Source organism: Ips typographus, linkage group LG3 (genome assembly GCF_016097725.1).
Source record: "Ips typographus isolate SLU linkage group LG3, UJ_Ityp_2.0, whole genome shotgun sequence".
Classification (NCBI taxonomy): Eukaryota; Metazoa; Arthropoda; class Insecta; order Coleoptera; family Curculionidae; genus Ips; species Ips typographus.
In genome coordinates, this window is record NC_138424.1 from 16,226,095 (window position 1) to 16,250,785 (window position 24,691).

Consider the following 24,691-nt stretch of genomic DNA (forward strand, 5'->3'; position numbering starts at 1 on the left):
ATAACTCACATACTTATGTATGTAAGAGGCAATAAGTTTACTGAATGAGAAAGCATATTGTACTTACGACTGAGTATTGTGTTGGAGTAAAATCATTCCAGTTCAAAGCTTTCAACCACTGTTGGGTTCGAGCAGGGTCTTTTGGAAAGTAAAAGACTGACACTTTTGGGCCTTTCACCAAATTGCTTTTACAATTTGGCAAACAACAAGTGGACGGCATATTGTAGAGGCAAAAGAATTTAAGTTAAAAAACTAACAACAAATTATAGAACAATGAAGGAACAATAACAATATTACTTTGGCAAGTAATCCCAAGTCTTGACTTTAAACCTTAAAAATTAATTTAATCATGGAAAAACTCAATTTCCACAATACAAACAAATGCAAACTGTCAACCACTATTTCGGCCATATTGGAATTTTTGGCATGCACCTTCTTGGCTTTGTTGTACAGAGGGCGGTGGTCAAAGCCAAACGCCTTGGACAGCAGGACGTCCGCTATTGGTCTTTTCGTGGATTTTTTTCGTGCTTTTGATGTGATAAATCATCGTATTTTGCTTGCCAAATTGTATAGATACGGTTTTCGAGGTACAATTCGGTTCAATTTGATTCAGTCTTACCTCCAAGACAGAAAACAACACGTTTCAGTGAATGACCAGAAAAGCAAATATTCTATTTTAACTAAAAGTGTGCCACAGGGATCAGTAATTGATAATTTAGTAAATTAATAATTTAGTTTTATTAATGGGGTCGCTGCGGATGTTTTTGTTACAGCATATGCTGACAACACAAATATCCTTATGCGAGCTCTAAAGGCGCTATTGCAAAAACCGAATTGGTTTATAATAGGATTTTGTTGTGGTCCGATAAGAATCAATCAAATCTCAATATAAGCAAAGCCCCACTTTCTTTATTTCTCCAATAACAGAGCTTTGTCGGAGAGAGCGACTATGTTTGAGCATTCTGATCGTGCTATAACTTCTTCTAGGACATCGAAGATACTGGGATCAACTTTTGACTCCTGTTTACTCTGGTACGATCATAATGGGGCTGTTTGTAATAAATTACGCAAAAATTGTTAGCCACTAAAATTTATGTCAAATCATTTCAGTCTTGATGTGCTTCTGAATCTATATTACGCCAACTTTTATTGTCACCTGTGTCACAATCATGACACTAGACATAAGGGTCGGCCGGAACCTGGATTGCACCGCACCGCACTTTATTAATAGAATATGGTTTTTAATGCATGCAATGAAATTTTTTTAGAACGCGGGTTTTCAGTTTTTGGGGATTGACAGACATAATTTTAATTTTTGAAATTATTGTTTTATCTTTTGACGTTTTCGACAGTTACATTTTTTTATGTTAAATTGCGGAAATAAATGGATTATTATTATTATTATTAATTATAAAACAGTATTTCAAGGTAAAATCTAACTGACACTATTCTAAAGAACTAATAAGTAAAATATTGAGAAACAGATGCGCGATAGTGCATTATAATTACCAGTCGATATTATAGCTATTTATGTACTAAGGACGTTAGAGAGAACATAGTGACAAGTTTGGGCCTTAAATATAAAAGAAAATGCAGCAAAAGCTAATTAAAAAAGGTTTTGAAGCGTTATAAGCGGGCGTTATTTTAATGCCCGCAGGTTGTTATAATCTACATCGTTTTCAATGTATTATTTGTTCATAATGTATAGGTGAAACATAAATATCATTATAATTATGTGATTGATGATTTTACAGATGGTTTGTAGTAAATAAAGCTACTATATGGCAATAGGTACTCGATTTAGAACTGAGAATAGCTTAGAATCTACAGTCCAGAGATTGTATTGTTTCCACTAGAGGACTCTATTAACCTACCGAAGTACGATATTACGGGAACACAATGCTTCGTTTTTCTTTTGCAAAATTAAAACTTTGGTTTTGTAATATAGCAATTAGCCTAATAATCTGATAAAATAATTAACGTCGTGTACATATCACATTGTTCTTATTAACTAGGTACTAGTTTGTCCCAAGAAATGCTCTAAATTAACGCAATTCAAGACTGCTCCTCCTAATCCACCTTTTTCGGAAAGCATACATGTGGCTAATGTCCATTTGTTGGTTTTAATATCAAACTCTTCCACCGAATTTAAGCTCTCACCATGGTTCTTAAAACCTCCAACCGCCAATAACCGACCATTCAATGATACTAATTCATGCCCGAACCTTATAGAAAGAAATATAATTAGGTTAAGTTAAAATAAGTGTGCAATTTAGTTGTGCATGTAGTAAGTACCTTGCGGTGTGCATTGGCGTAACAGGTTCCCAACTCATCATCCGTAGGTTCAATCGTTCCCCATTACTTAGAACAGCAAATGGACATATTCCTAAGTCCGTTAAATATTATGCTATGCTATAGTAAAGGTAATCTTAATGCATACTGAAAATTACCTCCTATACAGTACAGATTGCCATCTAAAGCCGCTACTGCACACCTATTCCTTGAAGTTAACATTGAAGGCACTGAATACCATTTACCTTCTCGAGGGTCATATCTACATTAAACACATTTTAATTAACAATACTAAATATTCAGAAAAATAAACAAACCTTTCACCCACGGGGTCATACCCACCAATAGCATAGAGAGAACTATCTGTAAGGATTCTGTTATAAAATATCTAATAAAATTGAAATGTTAGGAAAACGAGTTTACCGAGAACTGCAATTTTGCAATCATCCTTTTGAAACTTCATATCAGGACATCTGTTCCAAATCCCAGTCAATGGATCAAAACTTTCCATTGATCTGAGACTGCAAACACCATCGTGCCCTCCGCAAGCGTAAATTAAGCCGTCAAAGGAACAAGTACCCAAACCGGAGCGTTTGGTTCCTAGAAGTAATTTTAATGGATTTGGTGTTAATTTTGATCACTTAACCAGATATTTGGTTTATTTTTTGGTAGAATAATAAAATAGATGCCTAAATACCTATTTATGTACCAAGGTCGTTAGAGAGAACATAAGGTCCTGAAGGTTTCGGTCATTTTTCGGACATTACACTCTCCCTAACGCCTGTAGTGCATACAATGTTTTATGTTTTACCTAATTCAGCAATTATTTACTTTTTCTGGCATTGGAAACTAAGGTATACCCTTACAGGTAAGTTGTTTAGTGTTTATTTTACCTGAATGATGTAACTTTGATAGTTCTGTCAGTTAGTGAAAATGGCAAAATCTGGACGAAATTTTAGAAAATATATGCAGCACGTTTGAGAGTGGAAATAAGTGCTTTTCCACACAGAATGCGGCTCTTTCCCGCACTTGACTCGATTACAGCCACTACGCTCGTCTTGAGCGTGCGGGCAAGTCTCATGCACTTTCTACACTTCTTAGAATAATAACTATATCCACCAGAGCCTACAATCACACACTGAATCTAATCAATAAACACGGTATGCAATATGTTTGGTTTAAAAATGATACAAAGTTAGAAAGAGTGAGTTGAGTTGCAAAAAAAGACGTCAGCTATATCTGGAATAGTTATTTACCTAACCAGTGCGGAAAGTCGTGTTAAAGGGGGGGAAAAAGTACCTTTACCGCACTAGTGTGAAAAAGTACTCCTAGTGCACTTTTCCGCACTCATTTGACTGCGGAAAAGTGCACATTATCGCACCCGAGTAGGAGAAACCGTTTAACGAACGGTCTTCAGAAATAGAAAGTCAACCTTCGTAAAAGACTACCTCTAGAGGACCTAATAAAGATGTCAAACTAAAAAAAAAATTCCTGGTTTTGCTTTTTTCGACTTATTTTTTTTATACAGATTATATTCAATACATAATAATATGGCATTTTAAAACCGTCTTCGAAAATGTTGCATGTTTTGAATTATACCTGACATGAATATTTCCCATTAAAACTAAACTTACTCATTGAAGTTATCGAAGTCCAAGTGTTTGTCCAGGGATTGTAACATTCAGCTGTAGCTAGAGGCAACGACCCATCATGCCTGAATATTGCATTTTAATAAAATACAGGGTGTTCCAATAAGCAGTACAAGCAGCTGTTTTGTCGGAAACTATAACATATGTAGGTACATACATAGTAGCACTTTGGGAAAAAATGTTTAATTAAATGAGGCCACGAGAAAATGCTGGAACAAACAAAGATACGATGAACGTTGCCTGTCGTCGATGAACAATCTTGCAAAGTAGTAGAAGTGATCCAAAATTTTCTTTGAAGCAAATGAAATATCTCGAAAACGGCTGATCATAGAGCCTTTCCCATCACTTTTACACATACACCTCCACTTTGAGAAAAATGGACTACTACTTCACGTTGACATATAATTAGTTATTTTATTTTCCACCAGGTATGTAATAACGTTAGTTCTTATGTGTAAACCAGGTGGAAAGATAAAAATTACCTGCTTTTACTTTCCACCCGGGTGAATGTCAATATGCGTTTTGTCATATCTGGGCTTACTTTTTATAGTTAAGAGACTCTGCCGCCACCGCTTCAACAGCTCGCAGCTCAGGTGATGATGAGTACATCTGCGTCTTCAGAAACCTCCATGTTAAAAGCACTTTAAGAAACGTTTCAGCTCAAAATATGAAAGACAGAATAGCACAATAATGACGTTGTCAAGATTGTAAATAAATCACCAGTCGTTTATTATGGTTGAAGTCATAACTACTCGTACCTATACTACCGTATTGTTAGAGACTATTAGCAATCAATATTTCAACTGAATGATTTATTAAAAGTTCGATGAGATTTTGATAAATGGTTGAAAATAAAATAGTATACAAACCACGGTGGAAAGTTTAATTTCTGTCTCGAGATAAATTTCACCTCGACTTCGTCTCGGCGAACTATCTGATCTCTCGACAGAAGTCAAACACTTTCCACCTGAGTTTGTAATATACCAGGCCCACTAATCTCATATAGCCAATGTGAAGCCATGTTTTGGATTCTTTCGAGACACAGGGGGAGCTACTGTATTGTTTTTACCTGTAGATGGTTTTTTGTGGTTAAGCAAAACAAAATGAAAAGGATGTAAACAACTTTTGACAAATTCAAATTTTTTTAGACAAGTCTATTAAAATATTGATATTACGGTTGTAGTTTTTAATGTATACGTGTGATTTATACTAGTTCGTGGGCGGTGTTTTTATAGTGTTCTCTTCGTGGGTTTTTTTAGTTTAGTTTTTTACCTTTTGGCTGGGTTTTACAACGACTTTTGTCACTATGGGCAAGGCGGGATGTGCCATAAAGGGGTGCAGCCCTTCAAAACATTCCCGACGATTTCGTTTTCCTAACCCGGAAAACGACAGTGTTACTTTTTCACTGTGGAAACAATTTTTAGGACAATTTGTTATACTTCTTTGTTCTAATATGGAAATTTATAGCAGGTAAGTTCTCAAGTAAAGTTCATTTTTATTTGTTATAATGTTAAGGTAGTAAGAGGATTACTATAAGAGGTTTTCAAGGAGGCAAAGAGAAAATAGGTTTAATGATTTGTAGAACTCAACATAACTTCTTAGTTTATGACGATTATTTTGGTAAGTATAGTGGAAAACTAATGTATTCTTTTGCATAAAGTGCGTTTAAACAGTACTATGACTCACTGACTAAGTGACTAATAAATGTATCTGTTTTAATACCCTAGTTTTGCACTATACCTAGGTACTACTAATAGTAGTACTTAATAGAAATAAGGTACAGTAGATAAAAATGAAACTGAAATGTATTTTCAGGTATTATGTGTGTGAAAAGCACTTTTTGCCTGAAGACCCATATAACAGACGCATGCTAAAAAAAGGGAGTGATTTCTTCAAGGTTCTTACCAAGTCCTTGCCAGCAAGTACCAAAGGACCCAGATTCCCCAAGTAATTTTAGTCAAATAAAAATATACCTATACAGTGATGTCGCGCATGTTAGTATTAGTATTTTTTTTTAATTGAGGTTTTGTTTCCTGGAAAAACTGCTGATAGCATTTTGGGCATATCCATTTAAAATCTAATAAAAAAAAATGTGGAAATTGAGTGAGTGCTCTTTCGTTGCACTTACCTAACACCTCCACTGTGTGAAAATGTGAAGATGGACTTATATACTTTTCGTTCTTGTAATATTTGAAATGTTTGTTTCACAGAATCTCTTGAAATCCCCTCCATTGACTATGAAAAATTAAAGAACTTACCAGATCAAAGACCACCAACTTCTGGTAAATATGAATACATATAATTATTTGGTATAGTTTGTTTTTTTCAAAAGTTTAGCTATATCATATCCCGCGTCACCACATTACGTTTGAATGAACTGATTTGATATATCTATAATTATTAGGCACGTATTCACCAAAAAAACGAGCAAAAATGAACAGGACCAAACATTTGTTTGACATGCACAAACCAAATCAAATTACATACGCTCTTTAATCCTCAAATTCTTATACAGGTATCTGTGCATATCCAGTAGAATAATATTTATAAACCTGTTAAGTATTCCTAGGTTTATATATATTTTTTTTAAGTAAATTTTCACAAAGTAATCCATCAACAGGCAATCCTAATCAAGATGTGCTTCCAACTTCCTCCATCTTTTCCAAGAATGAATCCCTGTCTTCTGGTAGGTTTCACGTTTTAAAGAAGCAAAATAAAAAATAAAAAACCAAAAAAAAAACCAACCAAAAAAAAACCAAAAACCAAAAAAACCATATCTGAAACATTCTTAAAGACCTTTGAGGTACACCTATGGGTACACAATGGTTGATATTTGCATGTGCATGTTATTTATAATAGTAATGTTTTATGTATAAAGTGTAGCTTTATGATCTATTTTTAACTATAGTCTTAAGGTCTTGGGTTTTGCACCAACTTACTAACCAAAAGCTTATTATTTTTGTAGAGTATTAATATTAGTATATATATTATTTTATATGTTCATTTCCTTAAAATATATATAATATATTTTGCATACACTGGACTTTGTTTTATTTACCTGTTTCTTGAACCAAAACCATGAAAGAAAGACTTAATTTAATTCAAAAAGCCCGCCAATACCAGTTTATGCAAGTCTACCAACAGATGGCGCTTTTAAAAATCTGTCATGACAATAGAGACGTAAAAATGACATCTGACGACCATCAAATGTGAACATGTGGCGACCCCTGTGACTCGAAAGAAATCATACATACAGTGCTTCACCTTATTAACACGGAGATTAATATCTATCTAGTGTGTTAATCTATGGTAATATACTATTACCTAACAAGTACGGAAAAATGTAATTTTTCGGAAGAAACTGCTGTTGCCCGAACGACGCAGAGCGGATTAAATTGAACGAAAATGTACAGTAAAATTACTATAATGAAAGCCTCTGTTTGCAAAGATGATTAAAAGTGTATTCTTAATTGAAAAATCAAATATACAGTTGTTGTTTTTTTATTTAAATATATTCGTTATAGAAAATCCGATGGAAAAATGATTATGACAGTATCTCGCCACTGAATAATTTTGACAAACGCCATTAACATAACATAATGAGTATTAATTTCATAAGTACTTGTTCCAAGTTTGATCAAAATTGCTCCAACGCAACGGTCTGACATTTATACCAAAAACCGAATTTTTTAACTAAGCTTTGAAGTGCTGTATCTTCCTTAAAAAGCATTTTTCAAGGAAATGACACAATGCATGACAACTTATTGTTTGATGAGCTATCGAATGGTAAATTATTGACACTTAAAAATGGACCACCCTGTATAATAATCTTATTTAGACCCAGTACTTTCAGTTCAGAATAACTTTATTCTAAGGATAATATCTATGGAAACCGTGAAATCAGACGCTGCTATTGGCCAATTCCGTCATTTCTATAGAAATTATCCTAAAAATAAATTTATTCGGAGTTGAAAGTACCGGCCCTTAGTCAATAATGTTTACAGTTGTAAAAAAAATCAATTTTCTTACTAATATAATTGACACATGTTAAAATTAAAAATATTACCAAATGATAGATCTCAAAAAGTTAAGATAACAACATGCAAGCCATTTTGCTCTATCTCATTCTGGTTAGAAGTTAAGACACTTGAAAACGTAAAAGTGTCATTTTCCAAACGTCAATATCTCGAAAACCATTGTAGATAGATATAGGTTATGATATATAACAAAATATTTAAAATCGATAGGACTATTCAGAAATACAATAATATACAGGGTGTTCCAATTGAAATAAGCATTTTACATCAACTTCCGGTCAAACCGAAAGTGACAGAAAAATTAAATAGTATATTCTATATTAAAAGCGGAAAGTAGATGTTTGCCGCTTGCACATGAAAATTGCAGCTTAAGGCGAAGCCGAACGCTGCAATCATCTAAAGCGGCAAAAGTACTTTCGGCTCGAAATATGACGATATTTTTTCGACGACTGCTGTAGGGTGGAGTAGAAGGACAATTCACATCATTTTCGTCGCTCGAACTCATTGTCACCGATAAATCACTTTGACGGAATGGCTTTATTTCAAACAGGTATGTCAAGCGTTGTTATGAAAACGCCGAAAAAGTTGGTGAGTAGATTGTTAGTAGAAAGCGAAAACGCTCTAGTACAGAAAATGATTCACTTTCTGTACACGTGCGGCAAATAACCACTTTCTGCTTTGAAATGGAAGTGTACATGAGGTACTTTCAAAGTCAGTAGTCGAAAAATGTTCTTAAAACATAGCACTCATCAAATTTCATTTAATTCCAAAATTTCAAATTTTTATTAATATTGGATCCTAATATACTTTTTCTAATTTTGGCATATAAAGTGACACTTTTCAAAACTGATTAGAGTTGCAAAACGTTTTACTTTATGTAACTAGTTACATAAAGTATCACTTTATGTAACTGGTTATAAAAAGTTCATTTCATCACTCCCTGTTTTTATGCATTTCCGTAGAAACATATGGGCGACATCCATCATAACATGTCGTTGTCACAGTTTATACAAGGTGCTATGAAAAGGAATATTTGTGTTAAATCACTTTAAAAGATGGTTTTTACCGCTTTTTGGTCAAAATTAGAAAAAATTATGTATGCAACACGTTTCGAAAATGTCTTATTGTGTAACTCATTCAAATTGTAGGACCTCGCTGCGCTCGCCCTACAAACATTCATTCGTTACACAAAATCGATCTTTTCGTAACTGGTTACATAAATAGCTATTTTGTTCAAACAGACGTGAAGTACTCACTTCACGTACTGTTTTGCGGCCGTGAAATGCACTTTTACGGCCAGTGTCAATAGCAACGGCCGAAAAAAAATACAGGGAAAAAGTAAATTAACAAACACCATGTCACCGTCTACGCTTATGGTTGCTGGTTATGACTTCTCTATGTGACCACTGTGTGCACCAATTACAGCAGTACACCCATCCATATCAGTACAGCAATCTTCGTCCCTCAATTTCATTTTCGCGTATATGAAAAAATGGAAAAAAATTCTGACAAGAGTCAGTTTATTATTTAACGTCACATCGACAATGCATAACCAGCAAACATAAACAATAAACGTCACCGTGATTGCTAGACCCTTATCATTTTTTTCATCAAAAATTAAGAATTTCTAACTAAATATCGTTTGAACAAAAAATGTTGCGTACACCTCGGCCGTGTAATAATTTTTTCGTCCTCAAGATTGTTGTCCTCGGCCGTAAGACGGCATCGGACGCCAAACTTTCTTTCGGCCGAAAAAATACCATTTCACGGCCTAGGTATACAAATAACTATTAATAAATGGTTTGGGTAGTTAACCCTGTATTTGCTGTGCTTTTGTCATCAAACAAGTTGATTTAATAAATATTGTATGCAACCTATGCGAAATTTTATTTTTCACCAGATTATTTAGCAATAAAGTACTGCCTCCATTTAACTAAAGCTTTATCAACTATAGTTTCTGAGATAGCAATGGTAATGCATCGAACTTGTAACATCCTGTATATAGGAAAACGCCTGACCCTGAGTTAACTCGAATTTCCGAGCGCGTCCCCTGCTCTTCGTGACATCATTCGCTGTTGTTTTTAAAATGCCCCAAAAAGTTAAATAGTAAAATTTTTCGTCGAGGACAGGCAATTACGTTGGTATTTTTACTATACCAGTCCATTTAAATTTTCAGAGTTTTCGGATTCATTTTAGTAAAATCATGAGTCTTAGCGCTTGGAACTAAACAGATTTTATTCTTCTATGTATAGTTAACGAGAAACAGTCGCGTGCACGGCTTTTTGGATCACCCTGTAAAGTTTGCTTGGAAAATACAACTGTGTACTTAATTGGTACTTACCCTCCAATCACATATAAACGTTGTTTTAAACTAGTCACTCCTGAATAACATCTTCCCCATTGCATTGGTGCTATACGATTCCAACAATCAGTTTTGGGATTATAAACTTCACACTCGGATTTGGACCAAAAACCACCTTTAAAATTGAAAAAACAGTTGAACTTTTTCGACTCTTAATAAATGTGCCTTGCATTGAAATCTGTTTTATAAATTACGAATAACAAATCCGGCACAAGGATTCAATTACATTTCACTTTTATATCAACAGGAAATTGGCGATCATTTTATTGAATATTTCCCTCTAGTGTTAAATGTCCCATAGGAGCAGTGCATTTTCACCAGAATGACAGCAACAATTCCACTCATGTACAAAAAATGCCATATATACGTCATCAAAACACGGTTTGCTATCGGCTAATAAGGAAGGAAGAGAGTTTGCTAGCGGATAAAAAAATCGGATAAATTTTGCTGTTGATTTCATCGTTTCCACGGATTTTCACTACACTTCTATTGTTGCAATGTCTCACCTTGAGATTTTTGCTGGCACTGTCAATTTTGATGTTTGTTCGTTTTGTTTTGGTTATGGCTCGCTTCGGATAGAATTCTACTGCATAAAATCAAAAGAACCAGAAAAATGTATTTCTGCACAAGGCAGTCGCAGTCTTATTATATTATTAATTATATTCATGGAATTGTCTTATCAAATACCATTCGAGCTCAGATTTTGAACAGGATAATTTTTCCGCTTGTCTTCTCATACTTTCTTTATGGTACAAAACTCGACCTATTTGGCAAAATCACTCGAGCTTAGTTACAACAGGTCTCGTGCTGTTACACCAAAAAGAAAGTGTTCTAAAACAAGCACAAAAATTATCCGGCTAAATCTGAGCTCTTGTGGTATTGCCCCCGAATATTTCCCTCATGTGTTAAATGTCCCATATGAGCAGTGCATTTTCACCAGAATGACAGCGATAATTGCATTCTAAAGTGATAATTGCATTTCGATAATTGCACTGTACGTATCTATAACGACTGCATTGTTGTAGAGCCTATTGCTAGTACACTAATTGTTGTCCTTGCGCAGTTTTTTGACTTTTTATAACCAAACAATGTCAAACGCGATGTCAACAAAAATTAATGAACAGTTTGGAACTTGCTCATTGAGCTCAATTGAGCAATCTATAGTTGCAGCAAAACCAAAACATTTTCTTTATTCGGGAAATATTCCCCAAAATTACATTCGTGCCTTAAAAATGACCTGATAATTCTGCGTTCAAACTTGTTATCTTCGCAAACTGCATTCGGTCATTTTCATATTTTTTTCTAAAAAAGCCCTCCACCTTCGGTGTCGGGCTCTTTCGCCAAAAAAATATGAAAATAAACTCATACAGTTAAGAGATAACAAGTTTTCATGCAAAATTATCGGTAATTTTTATGCACTTGTGCAATTACCCCCGAATATTGTATTGTTTAGGATATAGAACGTCGTAGTTCAGCTGTTTGTGGGAGAGAGAGATTTATTTCATAGTTTGAAGTTTAAGAGAGAATGCCAATTTCATGAATATATGTTTGTAAACAAACGAAATATACAATGCGAGTTAAAAGTAACAAGTGGTGTTTTGTGTGAAAAACGGTACAATATAACCCACACCAATAAAGGTACAGAAAACATTGTCAACTTTCAAAACAAGAAACCTTGGTCGTATAGTGAATATTGTTACCTTTATGATGAAAACTATTCAACTCAACAGGAATCAATACACACACAAACAGAAGGGCTGCATGTTTATGTATATGATATGATGCCCAAAAAATCTACAATGTAATGTTGGTTACATTATTATTGGTCACAAATGCAAAATTGACTCAGACTGCTGGGCACCTTGTCCAAAGTATAAAAGCAACCGCATATAACAAAGTGCAAGTAATGATGAAAGGTACACCAAAAAAAAAAAAAGTATTACCTATAGCAAATAGATAAGGATCAGCTTTTAATAGTATCCTTTTCATAGTGCTCCATGAAGACATTTCACACCGTCTTTCTGGCGCTAGATGGTACCGCATAGCCTCCAACAGTAATTTACAGCACTCGTGATTGCCCTTTATCAATTTTTCTGTATCCACTCTCGTCAGAAGAAACTCCCTGGTTAGTAAAGGCAGCCTCACGTGATTAAACAACTGTAATTAAATTGCATATTATTGTTATTACAGGACTAAAACACTATACGAACTTTAGAAATATACTTCTCTCTTTCTATTAAATCGTGTTTGACCCAATTCAAAACTGCAGTAAATACGTCTTCTTCTGAGAATATATTCAACTGGCTGTTTGAAACTAACTCGTTAACCTGTTGATGTAGAATGCTTAAAATATCGATTTTGCTTTAGACGAAATACTTTAAAACTAACTTCTTCAAACGGAAGTGACAGAAACTCTTCAGTTGCTATAACTTGTGGAAAGTTTTCTAAGACGTATACGTGCGATTGATGGTGCAAATCCTTGCAGGAATGTGTATCTGAAAATATTAAATATTGTTTCCTTTTCGTTATTTTTCTGAAACTTATTCAAATAATTTAAAAAATCAATCGACCTCATGCATTATTGTCCTTATAATGCTATTGGTATCTTAATTACTATTTACCAACTATTCATTAACATACCTGCAAAACTTCTTATTCCGAGACAATTTGAGGGATGCAACTGCTTTAAAAAAAATGTACAGCAAGCTTCTCTAACGTCTTCCATTTGAAGTAGGCTACTTGCTGGTAATAGTATCTATAAAAGACTTTACTAATTAAACATTTGATCCCCAGAATAACTATTTATATACCAAAGGCATAAATAGGTAGATATTTATGACCTAAGGACGACGATTTTACTGGCCCAATGGTCAAGTCGCCCGAGGGCATAAACATCTGGTAATGTCCATGGTGAATACAAAATTTTATGTTAGACCACTTCTTTACTGTGATTAACACTGTACTGTTACTACTAATTACAAAATCAAGAAGTTGCAATGACAAATTATTATTAATATAGCCATACTGTAGATAGGTCTATGTTAGGTTAGGTAACTTTATTTAAGTAGATGCATGTTTATGTATTTGGTAGATAAGTAATACAAACACAATCATAAATTGTTCAAACATAAAATTACTTAAATACCTGGGCATTATCGACAGTTATAGTAATCTGGCCAGTGTATGCGTAATCTAAGAGTAAATCCACAGCTGTAGCGTCCATATCAACCATGGTTATTTCACTTTGGGATTGTTCTTTCATCTCTCCTATAATTATGAAACACCTTAAACAAAGCACCTATTGAATGATTTAAAAAAGTGCTTACCGTTGAACATGGCGAAAAAATAAGGGCTAACTGAAGCCAACACTACTTTGTGTGCGCTAAGCTTTTCTGTTCCTATTTTTAATATTACATCACATAACTAAAACAAAAACTGTGTGTATTATTTTAGATAAAAAAAATGAGTGCAACTTTAATAACATAACCACATGTCTATTTGTTACCATTTTGGCTAAACTTGTAATTTTATAGAAATATTGCATGTATTAAGAAAATTCACAGAGGTGAAGTCTGAATAAATGGATCTATAAGCGGTGCAATTGGCTGTTCCTTGTGAAACTATACATAGTAGAACCTTGGAGATTTCACTCAGAACGCTACAGAGCTCGGTCCTTAAGCTATTTAAGGGGAAGGTGCCAATATCCGAAGAACAGCAAGAACTTAGGTTTAATAGATCAACAGTGGACGCAATATTTAACAAGCCTCTCTTTGTTTGTTTTGTGGATTTAACTAAGACCTGAACAGCAAAAGTAGAACAAGAACAATAACGAACGATGGACTGTCTGAGGAAGTGCATATCAATACGAACCTACGACAAGGAGATAACCATAGTCCTACCCTGTTCAACATCATTATGAACCAAATCATTGAAAATATTAAAAAAGTGAACGCTAAATATGGGATAGGCAATTGCACCATTAAAATATTAGGCTATGCAGATGATGCAATCCTCATAGCAGAGAACAAATACTACCTACAACGCCTGTAGTATAAGACGAAAGTAGCAGCACACAAATTTACACAAAAACCAGAGCTGAAACATCAACAACAAAAAGTGTTACCATCACAAGTGGAATAAGAAGCGAGGATATCAGAGAAGAACTAGAAAATAATACAGGATGTGGTAAGATGGGCTAGAACACGCAAAAGGTGCTGGACCCAAACAATACAAAATAATCCAGTAGATATCTTGTGGATAAATTAAGTACTTATTGTAAAATCCACTGGATAGTTATTTAATGGTGGAAGATATTTAGTAGATGTCTATTGGAACTGGATCATATCGGTGCACAAATGTATATGTCTTACAGAAAGCTACAAAAGCTATTTACGTGATATCTCGCACGGATAATTATTAGATATATGGTATCTATATCTAATAGTAATAATTGATTGATATCTATAGGATTTGTCAAAAGTTGTCTGAAAGAAATAAAAATCTGACATTTACAAATGGTAAAACAAATAATCATCCTATACATTATGAACCAATAATAGTCCCTACCCTAGTAATACTTACCTTGGAAACGGTGTAGGTTATAGTGTTCATAACAACCTGAGGGCATTATAGGCGGGGCTTATCATAACGCCCTCGCTTCGAGTGGGGCACTTTTTTAGGGAAATAACCATAAAATGCATGAAAGCTGTTTTTTTTTTTTTTTTTTAAATTTTCTAAAATTTTTTTAGAGATACACTCTCAAAATTATTCTTGTTGACGCTTTATAACTCGTAATTGTTACTTTTTTCTGTAAGTGATATTAAATTTAAAAAATGAACTAATAACCGCACAGAAACATAATAAAATTCTGAAATTGAAATAACTTTTTATATTTTTTTTATAGTTATTGCCACTTCTGCTTAAGAAAATATAAACGTAATTAAAATGTTATCTTTAGAATGTTAGTATTGCTTTTATAAAAAAAAAAAAAAATTATGAAAAAGCTTAGTTTTGTTCTTGCTAGTTCACCTAACCAAGAACAAAATATAGTTCCATAGATATTAGATTGTTCTGAAAGTTCTTATAAAGAGCTTGCATTTTGTATGGACATTTCGATAAGCGTCGACATCACGACATCATAAAAACATCACGTTTAAAGTCTATAACTTTTCAATACAAACTGAACTTCTGTGATAATAATGTGCAATTACATAGATTTTTTAGTGCCAAAAAGTACCTCAAGTAAAAGGCCCAAAGTCTGTATCGTTTGCGGTGTTTGTTAATATTGAAGAAAATAATAGCAAGTAGTAAATACCTGTCCATGTTGCCTCATTCGTTGTATATTACCTAGTGCATTTACACTATGTTTGGCGTTTTTATGACAATAATCCTTATTGGTAAACAGTCGCAAATCTATCCCTTTGAAGGTAGTTTTCGAGGTTTCGAAAGTCTCAGGGCTTTCGGATAAATGCAGTCGGTCTAGAACTACACTAGGATCCACCCAGGTTACTACTTTGTTATTCATCATTGTCGGTTTTATATAGTCTTCAGATCTGAAATTAAATAAAGTATGTTCAATATATTCAATTTATACTCCTAATTAATTCACCAGTTTCACTTTATAAGTTAACAGGTTAATTTTGCAAAATATAGAGTTTTTTTATTTTATACACCATTTGGTAGCCCCACTTTCTAATGGTTTAAAAATGACAAAATTAAAAAAACTGACATAGTCATATCTTAAAGTAGGTACTTTCGTTACTACTCATTCAAAAACTTATCTGCAATATTAACTTTGTGGTGTGTTCTGTAAGTTTTTAGGTAAATAATCCAGGAAAAGTCCACGATTATTAGAACCGGACAAACAGGACCGAAAAATCACTCAATTTTTTGTAAATCGCAACCAAATCGTAATTCCTTTACCTCAAATAGTTTTTTTAATTTTGTTCTGAAAAATCTGACAAAGGAAGAATACGGCTCATCCCACATATTTTTTTTATTTCATATTTGATTAGGACGCAAAAAAATATGAAATACGTATTTTATTATTTTTCAAAATACTAAGTAAAATAGCGTCAATACAAAATAGTGCGCTAAAATATATATTTAAAAATGCTATCAAAATCTTTTATACCATTTTATTCTTGTTCAAGCATACACTGTTATTCAAAAAACAACTCACCGAAATGTTTGCCTTGTCACTTTTAAAACTTCAGTTTAAACAAATTGATACGGTTTTGAACAAAATGTTTGTTCAATAGACACCAGTCTTATCGATTAGATAAGATAGCATTTGTCGGTCCTTAATCTCCATTTATTGCCTAATAAATTTTATCTAATTGCCATTTACAAATACAAACATAAATCATAACCAAAAAATTTAGGTAAATTACAAAGCAAAACGAAATACAATACTACTGCTACTACTTAAAATAGAAAAGGGTGTTTTTTTTACAAAAATTTTGACAGTAGCCGCCCAAGATTATGTACTACACTATAATAAATTTCCCTTACGATAGTGGTGCCATGCCCTCGTATATCATTCTGAAAATTTTTAGAAGTTTTTAAATATTGCACAAGGCTCTAGAACAATCTGGCAAGTTTTAGAAGCTTCTACAAAGATTTCGAAAACTTTGAGACGTTGCAAAACACTGTAGCACGTTCTGGCAAGCTACAGAAGTTTCTTCAAAGATCTGGAAGGATTTAGAACGTTGCGAAAGGCTCTATGGCATTCTGACAAGTTCTAAAAGCTTGTGCAAAGGTCCTTTGAAGGTTTGGGACTGTTGCTAAGGGGTTTAGAACGTTCTGGGTAGTTCTAGAAGATTTATAAAAGGTTTTCTAATGTTTTAGAAGGCTTTATAACATTCTGACAAATTCTAGAAGCTTCTGCAAAGGTTTGGAAAAGTTGCCAAAGGCTCTAGAACGTTCTGACTAGTTTTAGAAGCTTTTTCATAAGATTGCGACAAGTCCTAGAAACTTGTGCAAAGGTCTGAAAAGCTTGAGAATGTTGCTAAGTGCTCTGGAACGTTCTGGCTAGTTCTAGAAGCTTCATAAAAGATTTTGTAGGGTGATCCGTGGTTTGTCATTGGAAACAATGGATTTGAGACATTCCAATACAAATAAGTCACAGGGAGACAAATCGGGTCAGAGAGCAGGCTACGGTACGTCACGATCGTATATGACGTGAATACAAAATTTGTTGGCGTTTTCTTTGTACTATTAAGAGTAATACCCAAAATTTCAGTCAGTGTAAGCATCTTCGTAGTAAAATAGCGTCAATATAAAATAGTGCGTTAAAATGTCTTTTTAAATATCAAAATCTTTTATACCAGTCTTGTTCAAGCATCCACTATTATTCAAAAAACAACTCACCGAAATGTCGCCCTGTCAGCTTTTTGCACTTTTAAAAGTCCAGTTTGAACAAATTGATACTGTTTTCAAAAGTGCACTTATAAATCGTTTTTATCGCAAATGTTTGTTCAATAGACACAGTCTTATCGATTAGATAAGATAGCATTGGTCGGTCCTTCAACAGAGAAAAAAATTGCCATTTACAAATACAAACATAAATCATCTACAAAAAGCAAAACAAAAACAAAAAATTTAGGTAAATTACAAAGCAAAACGAAATACAATACTACTACTACTACTTAGAATAGTAAAGAGTTAATAACAAAAAGTAATAATAATATACAATATAAAATACAAAAGTAATTTTGACAGTAGCCGCCTAAGATTATGTACTACACGATAATAAATTTCCCTTACGATAGTGGTGCCATCTGGTGGCAAGGCTAAGTACTTATCGGACCACCCTCGTATATCATTCTGACAATTTTTAGAAGTTTTTAAATATTGCACAAGGCTCTAGAACAATCTGGCAAGTTTTAGAAGCTTCTACAAAGATTTCGAAAACTTTGGGACGTTGCAAAACACTGTAGAACGTTCGGGCAAGCTACAAAAGTTTGTTCAAAGATCTAGAAGGTTTTAGAACGTTGCTAAAGGCTCTATGACATTATGACAAGTTCTAAAAGCTTGTGCAAAGGTCTTTTGAAGGTTTGAGACTGTTGCTAAGGACTCTAGAACGTTCTGGTTAGTTCTAGAAGATTTATAAAAGATTTTCTAATGTTTTAGAAGGCTTTATAACATTCTGACAAATTCTAGAATTTGAATTCTGCTTCTGCAAAGGTTTGGAAGGTTTGGAAACGTTGCCAAAGGCTCTAGAACTAGGCTTTAGAAGCTTCTTTAAAGATCTGGAAGATTTTGAAAAATGTGACCATCTAGTTAAATAGTGTTCTAGAACCACGTGACAATTGTCACTAACCTCAAAACTGTCAACTGTTGTAACAAAGTTACTAATTTTTCGTTAATTTTATTTTATTGGATACGCGTGACCTTCACTGCTGGGTGCTAGACCGCGAACGTCGTGGGGTCGATGTTGTCGGGGCCGTCCGGAGCCGTTCGAAATGGTTCGGTGGGCGCTGGGAGTGGGTATGGGTACCGCCACTAACAGCCCCCACCGTTGGTTTTGTGTATAAAAGACGGTCCCGCACCGGAAAGCAGGGATTCTTCGATCACTAAAAGATCGAAAACAACCAGCCTAGCCGTTCCGTGCCGTTGATATCTCTTATCTCCGCGTATCTGTAAGTAAAAAATAGGCACATACCGACCGTCCGTAACTGTAGATATTTTAAAACTTTTTTGGGGCATTTTTAGTATTTTTCCGTTTGGGGGTGTTTCTGGTAAGACGGCGCCGGCTACAGTAACTTTCTTTTGAAAACAGTTAGGTAAATCTTCTGGTCCTGTTCCTGTTTGTTTGACACCGGGGAAACGGTGTAGCAAGCAGGAACGGCGAATCCTGTAGCTCGTTTACTTGGCTCCGGGGAAACGGAGTAGTGAACGGGTTTGGGGTACTGGAGGGATTAGCGGCTGTGTGACTGGCAACGTCACGAGACTTGAAACCTCTGTTGCATGATTCTGGGGAAACAGTGTGCAGCGGAGGCTCTATTTGTCGAACCTCGGGGAATCGGGGCGGCACATAGAGATTAGGTCGAGTGACGGGAACACCGCTGGTCACGTAATTGGGCCTCTTTGGGTTTTTGGAGCAAACTCCGGCGCCGAGTAGCCAGTTCAGACAGTCATAATCTCCAGTAGTCAGGCTAAACAGTAGTGAAGGGTCCGTAGCTAGTTTTCTTTACCGTTACACGCTTTCCCCGTACCACCGAACAAGGTATGGTCCATTTATTTTCCCGTGACGATTACGTCATCATTTGCCTTTCTTGTCTATTACATGCGTTCCGAGCGCAATAGAATTCTGACGTCATCTAGTCACGTCGGCAATAAATCAGGACAACAAGGCTCGGAAAATCGGCCGCCATTGTTGACAAAAAGTAAACAAAGAGACATTTTTTATTTTTGATGCAAATTTTACAATTTTCGGTAGTCAGTTTTGAAAATGCCACCTTCTTAATACACTTTACAACTATCAAGGGGCCCAGTGAAACATTCGGAAGGAACTAGAGTTTGTGGAACAGAAAAGGATGCCTTTTCTAATAGAAAACACTGTTACAATGAAACAGCCCATATATTTACAGTTGTGTGAAGTTAGCGCCTACGCGCCAGCGCTTCCTGGCGCTCGACTGCTTCCCCTTCTCCCCACTACAATGTTAAAATCGATCAATGTTGCCAAGTTTACCTAACAATAGCAATGTGTTATTACTCATTAAAATGTTGTATTTGAAATATAACGTTAAAATTTATAGAAAACGTTGTTTATCGAATACAGAAAAGAATGCCAACCTACAAACTGTGGAAAATCATGAAGGAAAACCGCCTATTGTCGATAATATTAAAATATCCTTAAAAAGTTAACGAAATCTTGTGACAAGTTGAAATTTACAGAACACGTTGTTCATCTAATACAAAACAGAATGCCAACTGACAAACTGTGGAAAATCATGGAGGAAAGGGGAAAACACCCCCTCTTCTCAATTATATTAAAATATCCCTAAAAAATTAACTAAGTCTTGTGACAAGTTGAACTTTACGGGAATTGTTGATTATCTAATAGAAAACATAATGCCAACTGGCAAATTGTGGAAAATCATGGAGGAAAGGGGGAAACACCCCCTCTTCTCAATGATAGTAAAATATCTCTAAAAAATTAACTAAATATTGTGACAAGTTGAAATTTACAGGAATTGTTGATTATCTAATACAAAACAGAATGCCAACTGGAGAATTGTGGAAAATCATGGAGGAAAGGGGGAAACACCCCCTCTTCACAATGATAGCAAAATATCTCTAAAAAATTAACTAAATATTGTGACAAGTTGAAATTTACAGGAGTTGTTGATTATCTATTACAAAACATAATGCCTACTGGCAAATAGTGGAAAATCATGGAGGAAAGGGGGAAACACCCCCTCTTCTCAATGATATTAAAATATCCCTAAAAAATTAACTAAGTCTTGTGACAAGTTGAAATTTACAGGAATTGTTGATTATCTAATAGAAAACATAATGCCAACTGACAAATTGTGGAAAATCATGGAGGAAAGGGGGAAACACCCCCTCTTCTCAATGATAGTAAAATATCTCTAAAAAATTAACTAAATATTGTGACAAGTTGAAATTTACAGGAATTGTTGATTATCTGTTACAAAACATAATGCCAACTGACAAATAGTGGAAAATCATGGAGGAAAGGGGGAAACACCCCCTCTTCTCAATGATATTAAAATATCCCTAAAAAATTAACTAAATATTGTGACAAGTTGAAATTTACAGGAGTTGTTGATTATCTATTACAAAACATAATGCCTACTGGCAAATAGTGGAAAATCATGGAGGAAAGGGGGAAACACCCCCTCTTCTCAATGATAGTAAAATATCCCTAAAAAATTAACTAAGTCTTGTGACAATTTGAAATTTACAGGAATTGTTGATTATCTAATACAAAACAGAATGTCAACTGGAAAATTGTGGAAAATCATGGAGGAAAGGGGGAAACACCCCCTCTTCTCAATGATAGTAAAATATCCCTAAAAAATCAACTAAGTCTTGTGACAAGTTGAAATTTACAGGAATTGTTGATTATCTGTTACAAAACATAATGCCAACTGACAAATAGTGGAAAATCATGGAGGAAAGGGGGAAACACCCCCTCTTCTCAATGATAGTAAAATATCTCTAAAAAATTAACTAAATATTGTGACAAGTTGAAATTTACAGGAATTGTTGATTATCTAATAGAAAACATAATGCCAACTGGCAAATTGTGGAAAATCATGGAGGAAAGGGGGAAACACCCCCTCTTCTCAATGATAGTAAAATATCTCTAAAAAATTAACTAAGTCTTGTGACAATTTGAAATTTACAGGAATTGTTGATTATCTAATACAAAACAGAATGTCAACTGGAAAATTGTGGAAAATCATGGAGGAAAGGGGGAAACACCCCCTCTTCTCAATGATAGTAAAATATCCCTAAAAAATTAACTAAGTCTTGTGACAAGTTGAAATTTACAGGAATTGTTGATTATCTGTTACAAAACATAATGCCAACTGACAAATAGTGGAAAATCATGGAGGAAAGGGGGAAACACCCCCTCTTCTCAATGATAGTAAAATATCTCTAAAAAATTAACTAAATATTGTGACAAGTTGAAATTTACAGGAATTGTTGATTATCTAATAGAAAACATAATGCCAACTGGCAAATTGTGGAAAATCATGGAGGAAAGGGGGAAACACCCCCTCTTCTCGATGATAGTAAAATATCTCTAAAAAATTAACTAAATATTGTGACAAGTTGAAATTTACAGGAATTGTTGATTATCTAATAGAAAACATAATGCCAACTGGCAAATTGTGGAAAATCATGGAGGAAAGGGGGAAACACCCCCTCTTCTCAATGATAGTAAAATATCTCTAAAAAATTAACTAAATATTGTGACAAGTTGAAATTTACAGGAATTGTTGATTATCTAATAGAAAACATAATGCCAACTGGCAAATTGTGGAAAATCATGGAGGAAAGGGGGAAACACCCCCTCTTCTCAATGATAGTAAAATATCTCTAAAAAATTAACTAAGTCTTGTGACAATTTGAAATTTACAGGAATTGTTGATTATCTAATACAAAACAGAATGTCAACTGGAAAATTGTGGAAAATCATGGAGGAAAGGGGGAAACACCCCCTCTTCTCAATGATAGTAAAATATCCCTAAAAAATCAACTAAGTCTTGTGACAAGTTGAAATTTACAGGAATTGTTGATTATCTGTTACAAAACATAATGCCAACTGACAAATAGTGGAAAATCATGGAGGAAAGGGGGAAACACCCCCTCTTCTCAATGATAGTAAAATATCTCTAAAAAATTAACTAAATATTGTGACAAGTTGAAATTTACAGGAATTGTTGATTATCTAATAGAAAACATAATGCCAACCGGCAAATTGTGGAAAATCATGGAGGAAAGGGGGAAACACCCCCTCTTCTCGATGATAGTAAAATATCTCTAAAAAATTAACTAAATATTGTGACAAGTTGAAATTTACAGGAATTGTTGATTATCTAATAGAAAACATAATGCCAACTGGCAAATTGTGGAAAATCATGGAGGAAAGGGGGAAACACCCCCTCTTCTCAATGATATTAAAATATCCCTAAAAAATTATCTAAATCTTCTGAAAAGTTGAAATTTACAGGAATTGTTGATTGTTGATTGACTCTAATGCAGAAAAGAATGCCAACTGACAAACTGTCAAAAATCATGGAGAAAAGGGGGAAATACCCCCTCCTTTCAATAATATTAAAATAATCTCAAAAAAATCGACTACATTTTTATTTATTGTTGCCACTTTCCTTGTCATAAAATAGACACAACGGACATGTATTCATTTGCATCTGTAAACATGTCGGTTCTAAATATCTTTTACATTTTAAGCATTGAATTGCCTGATCAAGATGTTTTACTTTCTTCCCGCATTTTATACATCTTTCCTTCATATTTTCTGAAGTATTAATTAATAAAGTTTTCCATTCAGTTCGGTGTGTATCTGGCGAAAAGGCTTCAGAAATGTTCTTATTTGTTAGGATGCATTTCATAAAATGCAAAACATAAATTCCGCAATTATATGAATCTGCTTGAATTTGGTGATTTATATGTTTTAAGTAAATTTCAGATGAAGCGTTAAAACTTATTTTGCAAAAAAATTGCTGTAATAGCTGTAGCATTTCTTTGGCCTGGGATGTAGTTGCTCCGAATGGATCAATGTAAAAAAACTCGCATTTAAGAAAATCAATAACTACCAATGTGAAATGATTTTTATACAAAATGGGTATGATATTTATCTTATTTGCTATATCATCAAAAAATGGGTCCGTTAAAAATTCTGATGCTAAAGTTGCTGCCTCAAAAAATATAAAGTATGTCTGAAAGATTGACCATATTTTTACATCAGCATTGTTGCATTGTTTTCTTAGTACTTCACCACATATGAAAAAGACCATATTCGAAAGATATTCGTTGGGATTTAGAGTAATGTAGTCTTCTATAGTAAGTGCGAAGCTCGTGTTATATCGACCAACTACATATTGCCCTAAGCTTTGGTTGCTGACGTAATAATCAATATTTTTTATTAAACCGTTATCTAGTATTTGAAAAAAAGTTTTTTTTTCGTTATTAAAGTACGAATTAATATTAAAGTTAGACGAGCAAAGTTCACAATAATACACAAAGCTTTGCGATTCGACACCAGATATAGATTCTAAGTTACGATCGCATTCAATGTGAACCCACCTCATACAAACATCACATTTTATCCATTTCTTTATAGTTTTATTTTCAAACTGCTTGCAGTAAGGACAAAATTCAGCAACATTAGATGAGTATTTCAATAATAATTTTTGTAATTCACTGCCAAGGTCTTCAACATTTATATTTCTTATATCATTAGACAATACATTTCCATCAGATTTGGTCAACTCGTCTAAAAAATGAATGTTTAATAGAGATCCTTCATATGGCAAATTGACATTTTTAAAAGAAAATGTCTTCGTGCTCCAGCCTAAATCGTCTAGCTTTTTGTATCCGGCATATCCTGATTTTATTTCGTTATATTTATTCAGCAACACTAAAAAATCAATTAGGATACCACTATTTTGCTCAGCTCTATTTCCATAAGGATCCAGAACAAAAACTTCTTTTTTATTCAGGTCTATTTTTAACAAAATCCATTTTTCCTCCATTAATAAGAGTGGAATAAAAGTAATTTTCTTTAAATTTAAAGTTTTTCCCAAATATAACTTCTTCTGGTAATCGTACAAAGAATATTCTGCTTCCCA

General features: G+C 34.1%; 1 protein-coding gene and 2 long non-coding RNA genes across 3 annotated transcripts in view; 2 read left to right on the forward strand and 1 right to left on the reverse strand.

Moving 5' to 3' along the window:
- Positions 1-1,306: 1,306 nt before the first annotated feature.
- The window catches only part of LOC145726389 (kelch-like protein 17), a 91,970-nt gene continuing 68,585 nt past the window's right edge, over positions 1,307-24,691 (reverse strand). Inside the window, exons 2-16 of the mRNA XM_081975434.1 lie at positions 17,712-17,865; positions 15,655-15,892; positions 13,667-13,763; positions 13,486-13,607; positions 12,981-13,095; positions 12,729-12,835; positions 12,551-12,667; positions 12,284-12,497; positions 10,320-10,455; positions 3,927-4,006; positions 2,716-2,892; positions 2,610-2,655; positions 2,451-2,554; positions 2,296-2,386; positions 1,307-2,225 (exon numbers count right to left, since the gene is read on the reverse strand). Of these exons, the coding sequence (XP_081831560.1) occupies positions 2,012-2,225; positions 2,296-2,386; positions 2,451-2,554; positions 2,610-2,655; positions 2,716-2,892; positions 3,927-4,006; positions 10,320-10,455; positions 12,284-12,497; positions 12,551-12,667; positions 12,729-12,835; positions 12,981-13,095; positions 13,486-13,607; positions 13,667-13,763; positions 15,655-15,867 (1,833 nt within the window). The 5' untranslated portion in view covers positions 15,868-15,892; positions 17,712-17,865 and the 3' untranslated portion in view covers positions 1,307-2,011. The remainder of the gene's footprint in view (positions 2,226-2,295; positions 2,387-2,450; positions 2,555-2,609; positions 2,656-2,715; positions 2,893-3,926; positions 4,007-10,319; positions 10,456-12,283; positions 12,498-12,550; positions 12,668-12,728; positions 12,836-12,980; positions 13,096-13,485; positions 13,608-13,666; positions 13,764-15,654; positions 15,893-17,711; positions 17,866-24,691) is intronic.
- On the forward strand, positions 4,244-5,115 carry LOC145726411 (uncharacterized). Its single transcript, XR_014177600.1, has 2 exons — positions 4,244-4,554; positions 4,620-5,115. It is a non-coding gene; the product is annotated as an uncharacterized LOC145726411 (long non-coding RNA).
- LOC145726410 (uncharacterized) overlaps positions 10,463-24,691 on the forward strand; it is a 68,375-nt gene continuing 54,146 nt past the window's right edge. Inside the window, exon 1 of the long non-coding RNA XR_014177599.1 lies at positions 10,463-10,879. This is a non-coding gene — a long non-coding RNA (uncharacterized LOC145726410). The remainder of the gene's footprint in view (positions 10,880-24,691) is intronic.